The 23,992-nt window shown below is 38.4% G+C and overlaps 1 protein-coding gene across 1 annotated transcript; it reads left to right on the forward strand.

The window, feature by feature from the left end:
* Window positions 1–1,373: 1,373 nt before the first annotated feature.
* On the forward strand, window positions 1,374–12,980 carry LOC141913342 (uncharacterized). Its single transcript, XM_074804847.1, has 14 exons — window positions 1,374–2,001; window positions 3,616–3,824; window positions 5,226–5,669; window positions 6,287–6,433; window positions 6,845–7,051; window positions 7,220–7,972; window positions 8,128–8,195; window positions 9,149–9,272; window positions 9,474–9,710; window positions 10,105–10,209; window positions 10,446–10,495; window positions 10,785–10,863; window positions 11,048–11,131; window positions 11,512–12,980. Exons 1-14 carry the CDS (start codon window positions 1,374–1,376, stop codon window positions 11,881–11,883), a joined length of 3,507 nt encoding a protein of 1,168 aa, XP_074660948.1. The 3' UTR covers window positions 11,884–12,980.
* The last annotated feature ends 11,012 nt before the right edge of the window (window positions 12,981–23,992 follow it).

The raw sequence follows: 23,992 nt of genomic DNA on the forward strand, positions 1-23,992 counted from the left end.
ACGTACAATAATTATCAGTAACAGAAGCTCCCGTCGCGAGTTCGGGAGAGGATTACAAGCGATGAGCTGATTAACATTTTCTAGAGGTCTAACGCTGAAGACAAAACTATTTCATTACGATATTCCCTACAGAACGGATAAGCTAAGTCGATAAAATGAAAACACGAATATGCGTATAACTGTGCCATGAGAAAATGAGAGTCGGTTGTCTCATTCCGGCGACTTTGGGAATCGTAGCCGTCGTATCGATGTTTCTGTTTTTTACAGGTAAGTCATGTTTCTAGCGTGAGTATATCATGAATTCGTAGTTAAGTTAGTTGTGTGGATTAATATATAATGTGTAGATCGATATTGCTGTGATTTTAGTACAGTACCCTTCAGAAGCACCGGTGTGTAGATGATAAGAAGCCTAACACTTTTCATCGATGTTCTATTCTACAGCTTTGTACAGAGATCAAATATTCAAATCCATACTGAACGACGTCTTCAAGAAATTGGAGCGCGGTGAAATGAAAACCTCGAATGGAAACAGACACGATCGTGTGGATAAGCCTATCGCTTTTCAAGAAGTAGCATCGGGACCGAATAGTGATAAGAATAATGCGAATATCAAAATGACTCCTCAGAATTCAACCCAAACGGTCGAAAGTGGTAAGGAATGTATTCAGAATTCGGTGCTGGTTTTGTCATTCCATTTTCATCATCACGGTGGTGGTAGTGGTAGTAGTGGTCGTAATGGTTTCTTTTGTTCGGAAAAGGGACGTCACTTCTGCAACCTTCAAACTGCTACTCCCATAGATTGCTTAATTACTTCGTCTTTCCCTTCACCGAATTTTACTTTCGCCTGCTGTCTCTTCTTCCCTCGGCGGCGAATTATTGACATTCACATCTTCCTTCCGTGTACGAACACAATACTACACCGCGAAACCTTCTACAGAAGAACAATCATTAGATCGACAGCACAAGAAAATGTATTTACGTTGTTCACAGCTGGCGTCGCTGCCTATGACGACAAGTTGATGGCACGATACGCGCCTGATGGTACGACTCATCCAGGCGTTGTTGTTTCTCGACGGTGTCTATTATCGCTAACAGCAGATGTTACCCGAATACCTAAAACAAAGCTAGCAGGCGTTTTCTTAATTGTGAAAAATGACAAAACGTTTGCGACAGATCAGCAGCCGATATATGAGCCATTCAGTCCTGTGGTGAAGTGCTTCTACGAACCAAGTTGTATGTTGTCTGTGCAATTTTTTAGAAAAAAATATTTCGTATTTCACAATATGCGACACAACTCGCGGATATCTTTTCCAACGAGCTGGCCCGCTGCCAGTAACACCAGTGAACCGTATGTCGTATCGGCAGCGTCAGCCATGCACTCACGCGCCATTCTCGGACATCTGGCAGACGTTTACAACTATTTAAAAAGACTTCTTCTATCGGTGTCTTCCAATGCCTCGCCAGTGTCTTCGAGCATCAACTTGCCTTCAACTCCATCTATATCATCGCATATTACTTCATTGTCTTCGTCTAATGTACCAACAGCAAGCACCGCCACACAACATACGTCAGCAGCAAAAGACATCCCCTATCGCGATCAAAAGTATTTTAAGGCTAGAAAACTAAAAGAATTCAACGCATCTCCCAGTGACATTGATTTGGATAAAGTCACTCGTACTAAGGATCTGACCAGCGACGTCAACATACAGTCTTCAAAACTGGAAAATAGCTTCATAACTGAAAAGGAAAATGTGCAGCTTTTCAAGACGACTACATTACAAGAGGTATTCATGACCTACGACGATTCGAAGACGAAACATACATACGATTTGCCTCTTGAGGTTATGACGTATCCTGTTTCCGAAACTGATACAGCCAGTTCCTCTGGTATCATAGAAGAGGCTTCGACAATGATATTTACATCACGAGTTGCATCGTCTACATCACTGTCTGATACTAAAGAAGCTCAGCTCAGCTCCACGCCCCTCAGTTCGTCGGGCGGTAAAGCCATCAATTTGCCCATTGATTTGAGAAACTATCTGTGCAATAACTTATCCATCCCAATCGGCAAGGCAGTTGCCCAACTTCTTTCAACAAGTCCAGTAGACAGTAGTTTTGAATTTCTATCTGAGATGTATTCGACAACATCGACTACGTTATACGAGTCAAGCCGATCGATTCCGATAAAGAGCAGGATACTAAACAGTATCGACTATTCGTTATACATGGAATTCGAATCTTTAAAACTCCAACTGCGTTATACGTCGACTCATTTTCCTCACAGAGGCAACTCTCAGTTTGACTTACAGCAGTCGGTTTCAAATTCGCAGCTTTTGGAACGCTCAGTTTTTCAATCGACGTTTAATGATATCCAGCCGACAAAATCCCATGTTGATAAGTCAGCCAAACCTGGAAAGTCTACAACATCTGATCCATCACATTTAATATCTACGTCACTCTACCCATACTCACCAATAGCCCAAAGCACTCGACCCTTAATGGCTCCAATTACAACTTCACAAATGCCAATGTTTATTACGTCAACTCAGGGGGATGGTTCGATTCGGTCTGATATCCACTCGTTATCAAGCGTAACTGGAGTCGGGATGCCTTCAACGTTAGAAACATCTACTGACTATGCTGACTCTATAACATCTAATGACTTATCGATGGAAAAATCATTTCTAATCACGCAGAGTCAGAGAGGGCCGACAAAATCGTCGTTGCAATTTTCATCGGTTCCATCTTCTCGAGAACAACTATTCCCAACAGGCCAAATGCCTTACCAAGGTAGCCCATCACCTGTGTTAGAAATCAGCACGTCGATAAAATCTATTTCCCAAGAACAAACCAGCAAGCAAGATATGTCAATTTCATTTCTTTCAAAACCAACACAAATGCCTGAGGCTACAAAGCAGATTAGCGCATTAGTAACAGAATCTTATATTACATCATCACCCTCTCATACCAGTACACTCGCATTCACAAAATCTAGTTCTATATTTGACACATCCAGCACAACGGCAACACAGATATCAGTGGTCCCTACGCGAACCAGCTCACCCGTTACCTCTAAAAACAGTGCAGAAACGTTTATTTCAACACTATCTTCTCAAACTAGTACACTCGCATTTATAATATCTAGTTCTATATATCCACGACAAGACACATCCAGTATTTCAACGATAGAAATGTCAGTAGTTCCTACGCGAACCAGCTCATCAGTGACCTCTAAAATCAGTGCAGTAACGTATAATTCAACATCATCTACTCAAATCAGTACAATCACATTGACAGGATCTAGTTCCATATTTCCACGACAAGACACATCCAGCACTTCGACAATAGAAATCTCAGTGATTCCTTCTCAAATCAGTTCATCGGTGAAAAACAACGCAGAAACGTATATTTCAGCATCATATTCTCAATCCAGTACATTCGAATTGACAGGATTTAGTTCTATATTTCCACAAGACACATCTAGCAGTTTGACAACATGGACATCAGTAGATCCAACGCGAACCAGCTCATCGGTAACCTCGAGCTCAGTGATTTTGCTACAAACTAGCCTTTCATCTTCTAACCAAGGTGTTTCGGAATCACATATGATTTCAGGAACGGCTCTCGAAACGAACACAACAGTTGGTCTGAACCTGGTACCATCACAGGATATAGCTAATGAAATTTCTCAAACTATAACTGAGTCGGTGATGAGTCAAACAAACAATATGACAGTATTATCTTCATCTATATTCTATTCATCCAGGAATAAAGCGACGTTGTATACCATGAACCCAGATATGGAAAAAGAAGACACTGTCTCAGTGATTTCACCCGCTGCATCGATAAATTCTGATTTTTCGTCGACAGTATCAGAGTTTTCAACACGCAGCGTGGTGATCTCTACTGATACAGATAACCGAATTGAATACCAAAATCATAGCACCAGTTCCCATATACCAACTACAACAACACCGTCTTCGTCAAAAGAGAGAACAACATCCCCAACAACTTCGGAATTCCTAACGAGGGATGTCCCTTTATTAACAAAACTAGTCCTGACGCAGAATTTAAGTATGTTACCTATAGCTACAACTGAACAATATTCAATAGAATCCTCGCTAATTCATTCTCAATCAACGATAGAGACCCCATATATATACACTAGCACCTCACCGGATACGACCTTCAGTAGTATAGAGAGCTCGCTACATAGCCAACCATCATCTACAGTCGCAAGTCAAAAAACTAATATGAAATCAACCTCTAGTGAAATAAACCTCCTATCGCTCGATCAGTACAGTTCCTCGATAGGAAATTCTTCAAGTAGGATTAGTAAGATAGATCCAACATACATCACTTCGTCATCAATACTTAAACCTACAAGTACGGATAAAACCGATTTTCTTGCTCATACTAGTACATGGTTTATAATGAGAAATGCGTCACTTTCAGATCAGCCGACTGACAATTCAACCAGTAATAGATCAACTTTATCATCAATATTTTCAACAACCACATACTCTTCATTATCACACCCTACTAAACCTATTGACGACATTTCCCAAATCTTCACGCAGCACGCTTCATACTTGAACCCGAGCTTTCTGGAAGTACCTACAACAACTCTTTTGGTCCGATCCTCAATTACCGAGACTCCGGATCAGATACGCAGTTTGAGTAGTAAGGGTGTATCATTAGTTACTTCGTCACTCCTAATGAAACAGACCATAAGTGATGATACCTTCGACTCCATCAGTCCAACGCCTATTCATTCAGGGCCGTCCATTCGATCATCGCTTTCTTCAATATCGATTACATCTTCGATGTCTCTATCTCATACGATACAGGGTAGTGTTAGTTCAACAGAAAAGGTTATATCTGGCGGTTCTTCGTCCATAACTAGTACGTCTGAAAGTCTATTAGTACAAAGTTCTTTTAGAACAACAGCTACGCTTTCGCTACGAAAGTCGAATCTGTCCGTAGTTATTACACAAAATGTTTCGCCGTCTCTGAAGAGCTCTTCGATTTGGCAATCAATACCAACTGGTAAAAAGACATCGATCGTTCCGACGTTTATTGCTACATTGGCGGCTGCGTCGGATCAAACGATTTCACAAAAATCGGTAGGCCTACTCTCGACACAAATAAAATCTGTAAGACGCAGTTTCGCTTCAACATTGACTGTGTCGTCAAGCCTGGTAGATCATAATACTATATCACAGATGCCCATCGATACAAAAACAGCATCACCAGCGTCGTATAGTAAATCGTCAATTCAGGCAAGCACCGACACAACTCCATTGACAACTGAAACCCCCAACATGACGCAAACTTCAAGATCATCGTCCGTCTTGATTACACCAACAACGCAATCTCCGCGTGTCTCACCGACGCAAAGAGAATCCAGTGAAGAGATTTCGCCCAAGGAAACCTCGACTGCGATCGTGACAATAGTTCATCCAAGTACAACCGATACGCTCATCATGACGCAAATCACTAAAACATCGTCGAATTATTCTACCTCAATGATTGATTCTGAATACGCGCAGACGATTGTCTCGACTACGATCCGTCCTTCTCCTTCCCACACGCAATCGTCATCTTCCTCCTTGATATCTATATCAACCCCACCTATTGTACCCGTCAGTGATCTATTACGAGTGATGGTATCCGTCGAACCAACGGAAAACATTCTCAGTTCAAAGTTCGGACAAACTATTGAATCAGGTAATACCTTTCGATTAACTCCAGTATTTATTGAATGTATTGCAATTTGCATCTGCATATCATAAAAGCGTAAGATTCGATAACCTTAGGATACATGTACACGAAATAGTCGTCAGTTAAATGTAGACTATATATAGATAAACAATTTCCAATCAACCAAATCTAATGCTCACATTCTACTTACTTTTTACCAGTAATAAAGGTCAGTTTTAATAACAGTTCATTGCTTAATTCAATTCATTTTGTTTACCTCTGATTTAAAGTTAGGCTGCCCTGTAGACTCAGGCTTTTGATTTTACTCAGCCTAAATATATGTTTATCTTCATCTTAATGGAAAGGATTGCGACTGCTTTACATAAAAGCACTTGCAAAACTACGGCGTCGCAGATCACCGGTAAACGTTGACGATCGCCACTTAAACAAAAGACGGCTAAGACGAGCAGTGACTGAGCAACAGTCTGGAAACGTCGAGGCAAAAGTAAGATGCATAGCTTTGTCATAACTAATCTCTCAGTTGGGGATCTTCAACTAGTATATTCAACTGCTTATTTTAAAGGTCACAGATGCGGAAAGAAAAGATTCCAACGTTGCAAAGATCAACTTTTATATGACTCAGGATGGTTCGACGGTTGCCGGGAACACAGCTGAAAAGGTTTTCAGCAAACTCTCAATTGCTGAGCTCAGTGCAAAGCTTGGTTACCCGGTAAGCTATGAATTCTATCTTATTACGATAATCGAACCATAAGATTCCCCAAAATCTGAATTAAGAATTCAGGAGATCGGCGCGAATCCACTGTATGTGTCAAACCGGTATAGAGGTCTTGCACTTGACGCCATGGTTGTTTACCAACCAGTACGGAAGACTTACCATAAGCATCAAGATCAGCAGTTCTGAGTGAAGATTTGACTTCTTTAAAATGAACTCAGACCTTACAACTCATGACTGTGAAATCGGGTCCATAACAACACAACATAACGCAGGGGATTTACAAAATTAACATAAGGTTTTTTATGTAAATCATAAATTGTGTTTGCCATCAAGAATAGGGATCACTTTTGCATCTGCGGTCGTATTGAGGTAAAACTATTGACAATCGATCTATATCTCGTATAGGTATTGGAGCCAATTTTGGCAGAAAATGCACCACCGCCGGGAGTTGGAGGAGAGACGATCACGATGCCCACGTGGATGATAATCGCGATCGTAGCGCCGATCACGATCTTCACCATCGTCATCATCATAATTTTCATATGCGTGAAAAAACACAAGATGCAAAAAGACCGACTCCGGAAATTACAGGAAAATCGACGATTAGAACAGGTAAGGGGCTGACAATAAGATACATCCAAGGTCGAGGGGGAGGGTGGGTATGTGAACTTTAGACTTTTGTGGACAAGGGGAGGAGGTTGTTTGGATATGGACAACTTACATCCTGTTAGCCAGAACAAATCATTCATGAAAGGTCTAATAACATCTGTTTGTATTCAGATCGTCAAGGGAAAGCGTCATTGGTACAGTGTACGTGATTCTGGAAGCGGCGAGAAATCGCTGTCTCCTCCAGTACCATCGCAAACTCCCACCCCAAATACTGCAAGAAGAAAGCGTCGAGTCGCGCCAGCCCCACCGCCAAATACTGCTCCTTATAGCCCGAGCATCGAGAGAGAAAGTCATAGTAAAACCGACGATGCGGACGGTGCATCCGGCTCGAAGAAGCGAAAAGGAAAGTTTACATTGCGCAATATGTCATTGGCGACGTTTTTATTGCCATCTCACAGACGCTTGGCGTTAACTATGTCACCAGAATCTACCTCGACGCCGACTGTTTCCCCGGTCGATCGAACTCCGCTGATCGAAGAAAATATTCAGACGGACAACATACCGTCGTCGACAACAGTTCGATTTGACGAAGTCGATCGTAAAGTATCGACGTATACGATTGACTCGATGAGCTCGATGGCCATTGCGCCTCTACCGATTTCGCCGCCATCGGGACTATCAACAGTTGACGAGGTGCCTACTCCGACCCGTACAACCGCCGCCTCGGTTCATACAACCGACAGCGATGTACGAGAGAGAGTAGAGAGACCGGTTCCACCGGACTGTCTATCCGTCTTATCGCTAAACGGCTCTTCCCCGACGAAACCGGTGACGCACGATGTCGGCACAGAGTTCGAACCGAAACTAGTCCCCGAGCAGGCAGTCAACACATCAGTGCAAACGTCACCATTTCCTTCACGACAGGTAACTGAATAGCCTAAATCTATGAGGAAAAAATTACTATCAACCATTCCACATCATATCGAAATAGTGAATAAATAGACCGGTATCTGGAGAGATTTATGATAGATTTTGTAGATCATCCAGACAATATTTTTGAGTTTTTCTCCGCTTTCTAGCCATCGTTAGACAAGGAAAATATTGCAAGACTGTCAGATCAACGCCGCATGAGTAAATCTGGTAACAGGTAAGAAACATACAACTCAATTTGGCGGTCCGGCTACACAGTGTTCCCGGCGCCCGTTCGATTTTTTCAATGACGTCTCACTCCATTTTGGAGCCGGTTGTTTGGAAAACTATCGACTGAAAATGTAAAAAACTGTTTAAAACTTACTGTTTCTGTAATCGTCATCTTTCCGAAATTGTATTACGACGTTTGGGCGTCTAGCCCGGCCCGCTTGTGCCTACGGATATGGACTGCGTATAACGGACAGGATGTCCTGTCCATTAATCCGTCTATCCGGACGGTGGCAGCACTAGACGGTCTTATGGGTATTGTTTTGGCAACAAGCGGGCACTTTCCGGGTTATTTCCAGTTACGAGCGAAATAAACTCTTTGTATGTTAATATATACTTCAGAATTAGTTTTCGAGTCGAGAGAAGTGAAAACTCTTACTGATATATGTTTTGAATCGCACGCATTTTTCCTGAATTCGATCGAAAAAGGTTGATTTTACGATGAATTCTGTAACAAATCCAACAAACGGATTCGTCAGCGCTTTTTTATATAATTATGGCGCTTTATAGTTTGACGTAAAAAATTCTGTGAAATGCATATCTGCATGAAAAATCATAAAGCAAAAAGGTGTTGAGATTCAAATGAAATTGTACATCCAAAACAAAAGGTCAGACGGTGTGTACAACAGGGCTAGCCAGGGCCGGGCTCATATATTTCATTTGAAGTTTGTAGCAGGATGATCATCCAATATCCCAGGTACTTTCTGTTTTATAGTACCTGGGATATTTACTGGATGATCTTAGTAGATTCATCAAAAGCTTTACCAAAATCTTCCCGTGGATGAATGTTTTTTTGTTATGAAAAATTGTGAAAACGGCAAATGCTTGGATGTGAAAAAAATGTGAAAATTCCAAAGTTCACCAACCTGACCCAAATTGTTTATTTATAATTTTTGAATATAGCAATACCGCCGGGGCTGTGGCTGCTGACGATAATGATGCCGGGGAAGTGATTTTTAAACCTCGTATTGCGAAACGTGTTTCATCCGCTGATAGATTATACACTGATGAATACATGGATGTGGAGGTAGGTTCCTCATGTCTGAAACACCAAGAGTTATAACCATTGTTTTGCATTGTTACTATGGTGGTTGTCACCCAAATCGAGGATTTACCCCTAGGGATAACTCTGACACTCAGTCTATGAAACAGGGCCCTGGTCAATTAGAAGAAGCAAGGTATCATTATTTTTTTTCCTTAACTCTTAAATTTCATTTGTTTGTTTCAGGCTGGATACGAGTCGTCTCCGGCTGGAGTTTATGAAAACGTTGCTAAGCTCAGTCGTCTCGACGAGCGATTAATGCCCGCTCTACCTTCGACCGTCCGTCCACCCGTTCGTCTACGATCTACCGTTCTTCCAGATATCGAAAGCATCGACGTCGAAGATGATTTCACGCCCGCGCCCGTACAGCCTCACTTCGCCGCCGAGCTTAAACAGAGGCCTAGAGTTCCCGTAAAGCTTATGGTAACGTATTGATTTACTAGTACTAGTACTGATCAGCCTTCAGCAGTTTGAACAAAGGAAATGTCTCCGAAGACTCAAAGGCAGATTCAGGTTCTTAATAGATAGGATTTTTAATAGATAGGTTTTGCATCTAGCGAAGCCGGTGCAAAACAATTGTGAGGGAATAGGGTACAAGCGACCACAGAAAATTTTGATAATCTAAGTAATGTTTGGTGCATTGTGAGGGCTTAAGGCTTTGCTGATTTGCTGAATTGAAAATCGTTGGATCAAGTACACTGGAAAATCCAATGTAAAGCCACGGGTATTGCCAATACAGTCTCTAAAACTCTGAGAGTTGTAGCGATAGCATAAGACACCCTTTTCTCATTAAATCTTATTTTGTTCTCATGTTCAGGATCCATGGAGTGGTGCACAGGACTTCACGATTCAAGACCGCGTCGAAATGGAGAAAATTCGCAACAAAAATCGTCAGAGGGAAAGACAGCAGCTTTTACTGCAAGTATGTAAAATGTTTGCATTTCCGCTTCTGAAAGTAAAAGCAAGACGGCCGTATCAAATTGAGAATCTCAACAGAAAAATGCTGTTCCATGTAGTTAATCATATTCCAATGTCTGGCGAAACCAATGTCTGGAAACTGTCCAGTTCCTTATTTAATCTCAGTCCGTTTAGTGACTAAGCTGCAGTCCTGTTGCTGACTTGTATGATTCATGTATTCCTTTCAATTTCTTTTTGTAGCTAAAAGAAGAAAGGGAAAAACAGAGTAATCCGTCATCCTCTAGCCACAGGTGTGTAAGAATAATCTGCTACGTTTACATCATTCCAAACACATAGACGTTTGTTGCCAAGAATTATAGGGTACAAAGTTAGTACCATAAAAATGTCCTTAAGTATCGGGGTGACCAGAATTGAATCAGTTCTTAATCCATTTTACACAGTATTGAAGGACTGCAAAAAATCATTTTTTTTCAAGAATAGAAAAAAATCCAGCCATTCTATGAAATGAATTTAACAATAAGCGATTATGTTCCTATGCTGTTTAAAAATAAATTTCATTTCATGGTCTATTATTTATAGCAGAAGGAAGAAGCATGGTCATCGACGTAGCTGGTCTCGATACGATGACAGTCAACAGTACGCTTACAGTGATGATATCGTAAGTATATGTTACGTTGATAATGATTGTAACTGACGCAAAGCATTTACAATTTCTGAAAAGACCTTTATAGTTTTAATCATTTCAAATTACGCCATAAGGTCATAGAATATTTTATTGAGTATCCCAATAACTTTGAAAAGTTATTTTTCAACGTTTGTTGGATTGGTTTTTCTTTCGACAGAATATGGTTAAACTCGGACATAATATGAGGGCAAGGCCTCGACGAGCAAAATATGATCCTGAATCCACTCAGCAACGATCTCAGGTCAGTTCATACACCCCTGAACTAGTCATACTCCCTTCCTATTGGCACTCACAACCATTCTAGTGTGAAGTCTTGATTTTTTTTTAAAGTATGTTCAGATGAAATATCTAGTGTTAGTTCATTTTCAATTCAAAGTCCTGAACAATCACTTTTCAAAGGTGTTCTGATAAAAGGTTTAAAATGATAAAATGTCTGGTGTTTGTAGTTCATTTTCAATGAATGGAATTTCTCAAGTGAAGCCCAGAACTCATGTGAAGTGTGGATATTGTGAGAATGATGATGAATTATTGAATATCTGAGGGTTGCCAGGGTCCAGGTTGCGAATTGCAGATTTCTACACGCATTTTAATAGATAATAATCATCTGTTGTTTTTATTCAGGATCTGTTCCGGCAATTGAATCAATCGCGTACCGTAGCGCCACCTATACCGGTGTCCTCCGTCGATGTCTACAGCGATCGCGCGCCGTCCGAGATTGCCAAACGTTTATTAGACAATGCGTTTCCGTTGACGGCCGCTACGAAACAATCCGTCCCTCCGTCTCAGCAGCAGCAGCAGCGGCGGCATCACGATCCACAGCTGCCGATTACGATGCCGATAACGCGCAGCGTTTCGAATCCACGCGACGACAAACGCCAAAAACCGTCGGAAAGTATTGATCTCGATGATTCATTGTCCGATTTGAGGCAAGCGTATAGCGGTTTACTGACTCCGAAAATAAAGGACGAACTTTATGCGTCGAAGCCGAGATAGTGAATGAAAATATTGTTTGTTCTCATCAAATCAAACCTTCAAAACTGACAACCGCTGCTATCAAAGAGTAGTAGTTGCTACTCTGCTAAGACAAGAGCTTAATTACTTCCAAAATCATCAAAATACTTTCTAAATCAGAATAGTTTCTAGTTCATTATCAATCGGATTATTAATTTTCATGTCAAATCGCCCCCACTAGTGGTGAAAACTACTACAAAATGGAAATACCAGATGGCCTGAACCTTATTATCAACAATAACTATTTGAATAATGGCATAATTTACTTAGTATTATTAGACGTGAATGGAAAATACGAATTTGAATTTTCCTGATGCTAGGGAAAATCATTTGCAAATTTTTTGTATATCGCAAGTGCAGCATAAAACATCCAAATGTTGATTTAACAAATAGAATTTGATTCGTAAATTTAGTTGGATGAATTTGTAAATTTTCGATGCAGGGTCAGTTTGCGCGAAAGATTCTTTTGAAAATTTAGGACTGAAATGCAGTTCGACAGATGCGAGTTAATGTTCTAATTCAAGGGTAAGTAATTGATTGAAAATCAACTAGATTCGACTCAAACTGTTAACGCGTACAACTGCAATTGATAAGAACAGTGAAAGTACTTCATCGTTGGGACGCTATAACGAATGATATTTTCATTGAATTTGAGTTAGTTAGGGCAAATTTGTTGTATGAAAAATGTTGACGTTAATAGTGTTATAACGGACCTTGACTGAGTGTTGTTTGTCACCGTGTCAGTCATTCATCCACAAACTAAAATAACTTTTAAGCAACTGGCCCCTGCAGATTGTTTTGTATTCAAAGTCAAATATTTAGCCTATAGTAGATTCTAAATTGTTATATAGTTTTATGTATTGATTTTATATTAATGTTTTAAAGGATTTTTGGTGGGAATTTTTAAGGGTCTGAAATAGGTAGTTTAACAGTCTAAATGATGACATATTGCGACGCAATAATTCGCAACACTATTTATATTAAATTGTGATATCTATATTCGATTGGAGAAACATATTTTTTTCCAAAAATGTTAGTTCGAATGATATGTGTATGAGAAAAATAAAGTTTGAATGTTTATCACAAATATCATTCCGTCTGAATGTTTTTCGTTCTCCTCTCAACCACAGCCTTTGGCCATCGGGTGTCCTAAAAAAGTTAAACGCTTTTTTTAGAAGAATTTTCTCGGCAGTAAACTGAATTCCGGGTATCGTCAACAAGTCCGTAACGAGGAGATCGGTCGAAAATTATGCAGTATTTTCAAATTCGATATACAGAGCATGTCAAAAGATGAAAATATGATGGGTCAAGTTGCGCAGCTTAGATATTGCGCCTCTAACGTGCTGAACCGAATCTAGAAATAGGAGAGACCGGGCGATTCGGGTTTCCGCCGAGCTGTAAGCCAGTGCGATTCGAACTAAACACGGCACGATAATCTTATTATAGCTAATGTAGAAAATTACATTTGGTTGAAAAATATTCCCAATAAAACACACCAGACTTTCGAATACAGACTATTTTGTTTATCAGTTTATTGAATGAAGTCTATGACAGACGCTTTTATACATGCAGTTCATTAATCGAGGTTCGTTGCAGAAGACAATTTTCAATCGTTTTTGGTACTGTTTTAATTTCATTCACTAGTAAATGATGGTTTACATTTCAAGAAGCGCCGCATTTCTATTTCGACGGGTCTTTGATCGAGTGGAATGTTCTCGAGAGATGATGACGTTTTCGAATGGATGGTCTTCCGCTCGCTACGATTTATCACGTCCATAGAATATTCATATGAAACTAACCAATATTAAGCCAACCAAAAAGCGACCCGAATTTGCCAGTAGTAATCATCTGCCGTGGTTTTTTCACCAGATTTAACCATGCACGCTTAAATGTAGCGCTGCGTGAACCTGAAATGGTATTTTCGTTACAGTTTGCAGCCAACCAAGGTAAAGTTCATCAAAATGTGATCGATTTGCATAGGCAGTTCGCTTTCGTTAGAATGCGAACATTTTTGAAAATGTGCTCGAGGGTTAAGACGTTACTTTGTGAACGGCAAATACGCTCGCAGTTCCAGGCTTCCAGTGGCGTTCATTGCCAGCTTTTGAAAGAATGAATCATTTAGAAATTTTAAGAACTCTATTAAACTCCAATAATAATTCATAGGAATTTCTATAAAAAGTCGTTTTTCAAAAGTGGGCCTTTTTCGAATTGTGGGCAGTTCGTCGTAACCCCTTAACACCCCGCGCTGTGGGACTAAAATGCGATGTCGGGAGCCATACCTAATTTCCTGGTCAGTGGAAGTTGCTCTGGTATACTGCTTTGTTCTATATAAAGTAATGAAAAATCCGTAAAAATACAACTTCATTTAGTTGAGGAAAAACAGTATCTAAAGTTCGAAATAATGTTTTCTGCTGGTGATTGCTTGTCATGCAGATGTTAAACTTAAATACACATAATTTGGCAAATTGACAAATCTCAATATATCGAGATTTCTAAAAACTTCCCTGGTTTGGCTGCACGATCCTTCATGTTGATCCTATGGTGTATGTGTAATGGAGCTCCATAACTTAGTACTATGATTTGCAACAGCAAAAATAGCAGTAGGACTAATGCTTTTATCCGCGCGATATGCACCATGTTTTTGCGAAGTATGTCTTGCGACGCACTTTCGGTTTGAACTTTCACTCCGGCTATTCTGCTTCGAATTACGAACCTGAAGTATATATTCTTGTTGTTTTTGTGAGAATATTCTCAGAGTTAATCCGAATTCTAACGATCTCGTTATTCTAGGACAGCAGAAGGCCTGCCGATTCGATTTGATGAATGAAATCTAATCATAACGTTTGATCGTAATTTTAATCATCTCGACAAGTTCATTATCAGCCGCGCGCAGCTGTGTGAAAATCAATTTGTTTGAAGTGTGGACTAGAAATGAAATGTGTTTGGACACGTTTGAATTACGAGTGGACGCAATATATCCGATGATACTGGACCCAAGAACGTGCCGTGTACGTGTGTACACAAAAGTTTAAAATCAGTTTGTAAATATTTGCTTTGGACGCACCTAGTTAACCATTCGATTCCTGGAATTTTCGGAAGATGCTCGGTTAGGCTCAGTCAATCCTGACCAGTCCATCACTGACCTGGGACTGCAGTTGCTCAAGACTGGCAGATAAATACCATTGAAATAATGAACTTTTAATTATCACTGTGTCAACTGTTTACAATTCAATAGTGATTTGTAGTAGTAGTAAACACAGATGAATTTGACGCCTGTTGTTCCACTAAACATGCCTGTTCCACTTTTAAAAATATTAATTATTTCAAAAAGTCTGGACTCCAGCGTCCAAGGTTTATTTAATTCTGTATTTATTATTTGAGGACTGTAACCTTTTAAATCGAACTCGGTTTCATGCTTTCATTTCAGCAGGTTAAGACCCCAGACGAACGATCGACTGACGCTCGAAGAGTATGACCGGAGCCGACTGACTGGAGCCGACCGCAACAGACTGAAAAGAACTAGGCGGCGCTAAATTCTAGAGTCGAGAATCAAATAATTTATTTATATGGCCTTAAAGTTCCACGATAGGTTCGCCTGGCTACTGGCGCGTATTCAAGGTAAATCCATTCAACAATAGAGACACAATAGCGGTTTTTCAGAGTTGTTGATAGCATTCACATGCCCTATTGAATACGTCACCGGCTGACCACGGTGTAGTACAAGCATAGGCCTTCATTCACCTCTGCACACTCACACTGTGAACATGCTACCGTGGATTCTCCTCCTGGCGATTTTCGCTGCGCTCCCGCTCCTGCTCCTGTTCCTGCTTCCTGAGGAACGACGTCTTTATGTTTTATGTGTTACTGTTTGTCTCTGTGCTGTCCTGTACTGTTCCGTGTTTATTAATCAGTTCTATTTTTCAGGGATTAACCCGTTTTATTTTTCAGGGCCGATTTCTCTGTCGAATTTCAACGTTTGCTGGAACAAAACTAATGTCCGAAAGCGTCAGCTCTCCTTCGCCGGTCACATGTCGAGGATGTCAGAAAAAGAGTCGGTCAGGAAATGGCTGCCCTCTACACGCCCTCATACGGAACACGAAAACCAGGATGATGAGGCCTCACTCCCCATGTATCAACAGAGTGTGCTGGGTGACGTCAATGACGGACAAGTCAGTCTGATTGCACAGGTTAAAAATGGAGTGGTAAAGCTGGACTGTCTACTATTCATTGATTCCTTTTAAGGGATTGCTTCGGGCAGGGATTAATTTCCCTGTCTCCTTTGAGTGTTTATATTCATTGATTCCCTGTGGGTTGCTTCGGGCGGGATTAAGTCTTGTCTTCCTTTGAGTGCTAGTCCGGGCAATCCAGTTGCGCTGCCCTATTTTTGGCTTGGGCAATTTGATAGGTTTGTCAGTTACTGACGTCACCCGGCACACCCTGTCGGTAAATGGTGAAAGTAAGGCGTCGTCATCCTGGTTTTCGCGTTCTGTGTGAGGGCGTGTAGAGGGCAGTATATTCCTGGCTGGCTCATTGTCTGGTGTTCTGGGCATGTGACCGGGGACGGAGAGCTGAAAAGCTTTCGGACATTCGTTTTGTTCCGTACCAGGTTTTCATCGCTCTTCTCTTTTTTTTTCATTTCAGGACTCCCAAGATGAAGAAGAAGATGCTGAAGGCGACTACAGAAGATGGCGAAAAAAGAACACTGAACTCAGCAATATTGAAAGTTAAGTTGATACATGTGTAAATTACGATGTATGATACAGAAAGGATTGTGTAACTACAGAATATCGTTCTTTTACTCATTTCAGGTTAATCCGGAAAGGCCCATCTAAAATCTACCCACTAGAAGTGCCCACAAAAGACTCCACGTTGAATGAACCAAACACCAAAAGACCTGAGCAACCAAACCTGGCAGTCTCATCCTGCATGGCAACAGGAATGCATACATACATAAAGCTAAGTTGATTTTTCATATCTGGGGTAGAATGCATAGGCACTGGTGAGGATACAGACGCTGGTCAAGCTCGCCATCTCCGCACTACTTTATTGAAGCTCTATGGCCGGTATATTGTTAAAAGTAAATTGAAATAGGCTATAGCTAGGGCAATGATTGCTTGAATATTTACAATATTAGACGAAATGATTGAGTGAGGTCCCTTGAATATTCTTTGGTCTGATAATTAAAGGTAGATTGGTCAGTTATTGATTAAAAGATTTTTTAAGTATGTACAATTAAGGTAAATTCAATATCTTATGTGAAATTTTCCGAATGTACCGTAGATATTTCAGGCCTCATATGGCTTGTTTAACTGACAATCAAGATATAGATAGGACAATTTACTAATTAACCAATCGCTTAGATATTAGCAATCATTCAATATCTTATAATGTTTGACGAGAAATTCTTCAGGTGTAGATATTTTAGGGCCCCATATACATTTAGGCTGGCTTTACTAGTAAAGATATATATCAATTAAACTTTATCGTCGGTTAATAGATTTTTTTACAAATAATATATTGATACATATGTCATTTATAAACATTCGGGCACTTTACAGTATATATTATGTGCTGCTTTACCCATTACATTAATGAATTCCTGGGGGAAAGATGTATAAAATATTGTCTAGGGCTCTATCGAGATCTGGTGTAATATATATGGGGAAAACTATGGACTGCGGGTCTTTTAGAAACTGTGATTAGGTCTCAACACTTTGATAAATCGAGAATAAAGAAAGCTTTAATTAATCCAAATCATTCCCCGGAGTCATACTTTGTACCTTTTTTGGGCTATGATTATTGTTTAACTGACAATCATCATATATATAGCTAGGAAAAATTGCTCATTAACCAATGGCTTAGATATCCACAATTAAGATGAATTTAATATTTCATGTAAGATCAAAAACTATTTATATGCTATGTATGAAATAATTTATATGTGATACAGGTCCATTATAAATATGATTAAACTGACAATTGAGATATAGCTGATATATGTATATTTGAGCATATCTGTATAATTGAATCAGTCTCATCGACTGATCAGTGTTTATATCTCCAACTGCCGTACTTACGGCGACTGGTCATGCTCTTCAATATTGCCAAAAGTTTACCAAAACCTTACTGATTCAAATGGTATCTAAAAGCCATAGGCCTACTGTGTGTCAAGTGACGCATAATATAGTCTATTAACTGACAATTAGAATATAGCTAAGATGAATTACTCATTAACGTATTACTTAGATATCTACAATTAAGGTTAATTCAATTGTTATGTGAAATTATTTTTAATTCAAGTCCATTGACATTTAAAATGTAGCTGATACATGTGTATCTGAGCAAATTAATTATTTATCTGTATCTAAAGTGAACCTATTGTGTCGTCATACAGCTGTATTAATTTTGATACATATTGCCAAATTCATTTAACGCAGATTTACTTCCGATTGAAGGGAGATAAAACAAATCTGTACGTGCAAAAATACATTCCTGAATTTGGAAGGGAGAATATTTCAATTTCACTGTGTATGTCAGATTGAGAGCCTTAATCTGACCGGATATCCTAAACTTAGGTCTTATTCCTCTTGCTAATAGCTCTCTTTTACTAACCCCTCTCCTTCAAACTATATTCCAGCATCATGTCTTGCACCGCACCAGGGAGGTCCGGTCATAACAAGGTCTTTCGATCCTTATACACAGTGTACTGTAAAAGATATAAAAGAACTAAAGATTACATAGCAATTCGGCTATAAGGGAATTTCTAATTTACCACTAAAAATGTGCTTTTGTCTTAATTTCTGATGAATTCAAATAGTGATGAATTCACCACATCTGAAATTCTACTCGTGTAGATTTTCAGGCTCCATATAAATATAAATATTGTTGACTGATAATTAAGATGTAGCTAGTATGATGACTAATAAACGGATCGCTTAGATATCTAGAAAATTAGTTAAAATTAATTCAATATAATGAATATAAGTGAAAATTATTTAGAAAATAGCGCAGTGGATGAGACAACTGTATCGTGCAATGTTGTCTGTGTCTAACTGGGCCACATGTGTGAGGGATCTGTTGAATCAGTTAGGTTTTGGGGAATTCTGGGTTCGTTAAGCTAGGTATCAAAAGCTCTGATGCAAAATTAGCAGTTGAAATAATGATGAATTCAAATTTGTACTGGATTTGAAATTCTTCTCGTGTAGAAATTTCAAGCCCCAAATAAATTATTGTCCGAGACAATTTTAATTATAGCTAGGACATTAATTGATTTATTAGGTATCTACGATAAAGATTAACTCAGCATCTTCATATAAGGTAAAAGTGCTCAAATCCAAACCATATGGGTTGATAAGACAACTGTATAATTAACTATTGGTTTAGGCCTATACCCTATACAGGGTGTGTTTTAACTCTGTCTCTTGTGCGTTGGATTTATTAAATCATTAAGGCTTTGCAGAATTCTGGATTTGTCAAGGTGTGGGGATGATTCAAGGTTTCTTAAATCTGTAGAACCATGTTGCTTATAGGATCAGTGTGCTCAATGCTGGCAGCGCACTCACTCTAGTTAGTTATATTATCATAATTACAACATCATTGTATATATTTTACGTGCAATATTTAGAATTACTGAAATGGATGAGAATACCATTCACTGGGCACAGATGTCACCATCTGTGGGTAGAAAACATATCTCTTAAAGTTTATTAATTGACGATGAAGTTAATTTGATAATATGAACATGGTTAAGCTGACAATCGAAATGTATATAGGGGGCAATATTACTAGCAGGTTTGCACTATATGATGGGCCTGGGTTTTAATAAAAGTCTACTGGCCACTGGGTGTTTAGCACCCATGGAAGAAAAACATCAAGAATTTCTGAAGATAGAAGAGAAACTACAGTACAAAAAAAATTTGAACAGATTGATTATGCATTATTAGATTTGCTGTAACTCTGGTATTCCTCAAGATAGCTAGAGATGCTTTACCGAATTGTTGTTAAACTATAATAATCAATATCAGATATCTAGAATGAATATAGATTAATTAATTGAATCGTTTAATAATTGACTATTATCAAAATCTACTTTCCGGTCCACATTGCTGATCTTATATATATATATATATATGAATTGACACGTTAATCATGATCAGTGATATTCGAAAGGATTTTCTGCTCACAAGATTTTGCTCTTTTTTTCAGCTATTCTAATAATAAATTAGTCATAAAATGTACAAAGTGATCTTCAACCTTGTAATATAGATATTCCAAATCTTGATGTATTAAAATAGGCAGTCAACTTAATTGACCCTAATCAGTCGCCTGCCGGTTCAGACTGGTTGGAAGATTAATTGAATGAACCGGAACCGGATTTTCCAATTTGTGCTTGGTTTTAAAGAAAACAAAATTTATGTAAAATCGACCCCCGATCACAACTATATCTGTACTTTGATTTCCGATTTTGAATATAAAACTCGACAAAATTTTTCAACCTTGTAAACTTTCGGACTATTTACATGAAAAAAAGACCCATGAAATGTAAAAAACTTAGACAAAATTATTCAACCTTGTAAACTTTCGGACTATTTACATGAAAAGAAGACCAAATATTGTAAAATATAGTTATTTCCAAAATCTCAATGTATTAAATTAGGCAGAAAAAAAGTTATATGAAAAAAAATATGTAAAATTAGACAACCAACATAGGAGACCCTCGCCGATAATGAACCCGGCAATCATAAAAGGTAACTTAATATAGATGGAATTATTGCGATAAATTCTCATTGAAAAATTTGTCATTACTGTATAACTTCTTTTAATCATTGCAGCTAAATTTCGACTATATGAAAACCCAGCTTGAGATCAACTACTCATCCAAAATCGACCAACTGGAACAGCGCACAGCCAACTAGAATCAAAATCATCAACCAATCAACTAAGATGAACCACGCCGATAACGAACCCAGCAATCATAAAAGGTAACTTAATATAGATGGAATTATTGCGATAAATTCTCATTGAAAAAACTTGTCATTACAGGATAACTTCTTTTAATCATTGCAGCTAAATTTCAACTATATGAAAACCCTGCTTGAGATCAACTACTCGTCCAAAATCGACCAACTGAAACAGCGCACAGCCAACTAGAATCAAAATCATCAACCAATCAACTTAGATGATCCACGCCGATAACGAACCCAGCAATCATAAAAGGTAACTTAATATAGATGGAATTATTGCGATAAATTCTCATTGAAAAAACTTGTCATTACAGGATAACTTCTTTTAATCATTGCAGCTAAATTTCAACTATATGAAAAACCCAGCTTGAGATCAACTACTCATCCAAAATCGACTAACTGGAACAGCGCGCTGCCAACTAGAATCAAATCATCAACCAATCAACTTAGATGATCCACGCTGATAACGAACCCAGCAATCATAAAAGGTAACTTAATATAGATGGAATTATTGCGATAAATTCTCATTGAAAAAACTTGTCATTACAGGATAACTTCTTTTAATCATTGCAGCTAAATTTCAACTATATGGAAAACCCAGCTTGAGATCAACTACTCGTCCAAAATCGACCAACTGGTACAGCGCACAGCCAGCTATAATCAAATCATCAACCAATCAACTTAGATGATCCACGCCGATAATGAACCCAGCAATCATAAAAGGTAACTTAATATAGATGGAATTATTGCGATAAATTCTCATTGAAAAAACTTGTCATTACAGGATAACTTCTTTTAATCATTGCAGCTAAATTTCAACTATATGGAAAACCCAGCTTGAGATCAACTACTCGTCCAAAATCGACCAACTGGAACAGCGCACAGCCAGCTATAATCAAATCATCAACCAATCAACTTAGATGATCCACGCCGATAACGAACCCAGCAATCATAAAAGGTAACTCAATATAGATGGAATTATTGCGATAAATTCTAATTGAAAAAATTTGTCATTACAGGATAACTTCTTTTAATCATTGCAGCTAAATTTCAACTATATGAAAAACCCAGCTTGAGATCAACTACTCGTCCAAAATCGACCAACTGAAACAGCGCACAGCCAACTAGAATCAAAATCATAAAAGGTAACTTAATATAGATGGAATTATTGCGATTAATTCTAAATGAAATTGATTTACGGTACATGGAATTTATTATTATTTTAATGGTTTATGAAGAATTATGTATATTGTATTTACAATTAGTTTTGTTCCGTACCAGGTTTTCATCGCTCTTCTCTTTTTTTTCATTTCAGGACTCCCAAGATGAAGAAGAAGATGCTGAAGGTGACTACAGAAGATGGCGAAAAAAGAACACTGAACTCAGCAATATTGAAAGTTAAGTTGATACATGTGTAAATTACGATGTATGATACAGAAAGGATTGTGTAACTACAGAATATCGTTCTTTTACTCATTTCAGGTTAATCCGGAAAGGCCCATTTAAAATCTACCCACTAGAAGTGCCCACAAAAGACTCCACGTTGAATGAACCAAACACCAAAAGACCTGGGCAACCAAACCTGGCAGTCTCATCCTGCATGGCAACAGGAATGCATACATACATAAAGCTAAGTTGATTTTTCATATCTGGGGTAGAATGCATAGGCACTGGTGAGGATACAGACGCTGGTCAAACTCGCCATCTCCGCACTACTTTATTGAAGCTCTATGGCCGGTATATTGTTAAAAGTAAATTGAAATAGGCTATAGCTAGGGCAATGATTGCTTGAATATTTACAATATTAGACGAAATGATTGAGTGAGGTCCCTTGAATATTCTTTGGTCTGATAATTAAAGGTAGATTGGTCAGTTATTGATTAAAAGATTTTTTAAGTATGTACAATTAAGGTAAATTCAATATCTTATGTGAAATTTTCCGAATGTACCGTAGATATTTCAGGCCTCATATGGCTTGTTTAACTGACAATCAAGATATAGATAGGACAATTTACTAATTAACCAATCGCTTAGATATTAGCAATCATTCAATATCTTATAATGTTTGACGAGAAATTCTTAAGGTGTAGATATTTTAGGGCCCCATATACATTTAGGCTGGCTTTACTAGTAAAGATATATATCAATTAAACTTTATCGTCGGTTAATAGATTTTTTTACAAATAATATATTGATACATATGTCATTTATAAACATTCGGGCACTTTACAGTATATATTATATGCTGCTTTACCCATTACATTAATGAATTCCTGGGGGAAAGATGTATAAAATATTGTCTAGGGCTCTATCGAGATCTGGTGTAATATATATGGGGAAAACTATGGACTGCGTGTCTTTTAGAAACTGTGATTAGGTCTCAGCACTTTGATAAATCTAGAATAATGAAAGCTTTACTTAATCCAAATCATTCCCCAGAGCCATACTCTGTGCCTTGTTTTGGGCTATGATTATTGTTTAACTGACAATCATCATATATATAGCTAGGAAAAATTGCTCATTAACCAATGGCTTAGATATCCACAATTAAGATGAATTTAATATTTCATGTAAGATCAAAAACTATTTATATGCTATGTATGAAATAATTTATATGTGATGCAGGCCCATTATAAATATGATTAAACTGACAATTGAGATATAGCTGATATATGTATATTTGAGCATATCTATATAATAAGTGAATCAGTCTCATCGACTGATCAGTATTTATATCTCCAACTGCCATACTTACGGCGACTGGTCATGCTCTTCAATATTGCCAAAAATTTACCAAAACCTTACTGATTCAAATGATATCTAAAAGCCATAGGCCTACTGTGTGTCAAGTGACGCATAATAGATATAGTTTAACTGACAATTAGAATATAGCTAAGATGAAATACTCATTAACGTATTACTTAGATATCTACAATTGAGGTTAATTCAATTGTTATGTGAAATTATTTTTAATTCAAGTCCATTGACATTTAAAATGTAGCTGATATATGTGTATCTGAGCAAATTAATTATTTATCTGTATCTAAAGTGAACCTATTGTGTCGTCATACAGCTGTATTAGTTTTGAAACACATTGCCAAATTGACATTTAACGCAGATTTACTTCC

The sequence above is a fragment of the Tubulanus polymorphus genome, chromosome 11, assembly GCF_964204645.1.
Source record: "Tubulanus polymorphus chromosome 11, tnTubPoly1.2, whole genome shotgun sequence".
NCBI lineage: Eukaryota > Metazoa > Nemertea > Palaeonemertea > Tubulaniformes > Tubulanidae > Tubulanus > Tubulanus polymorphus.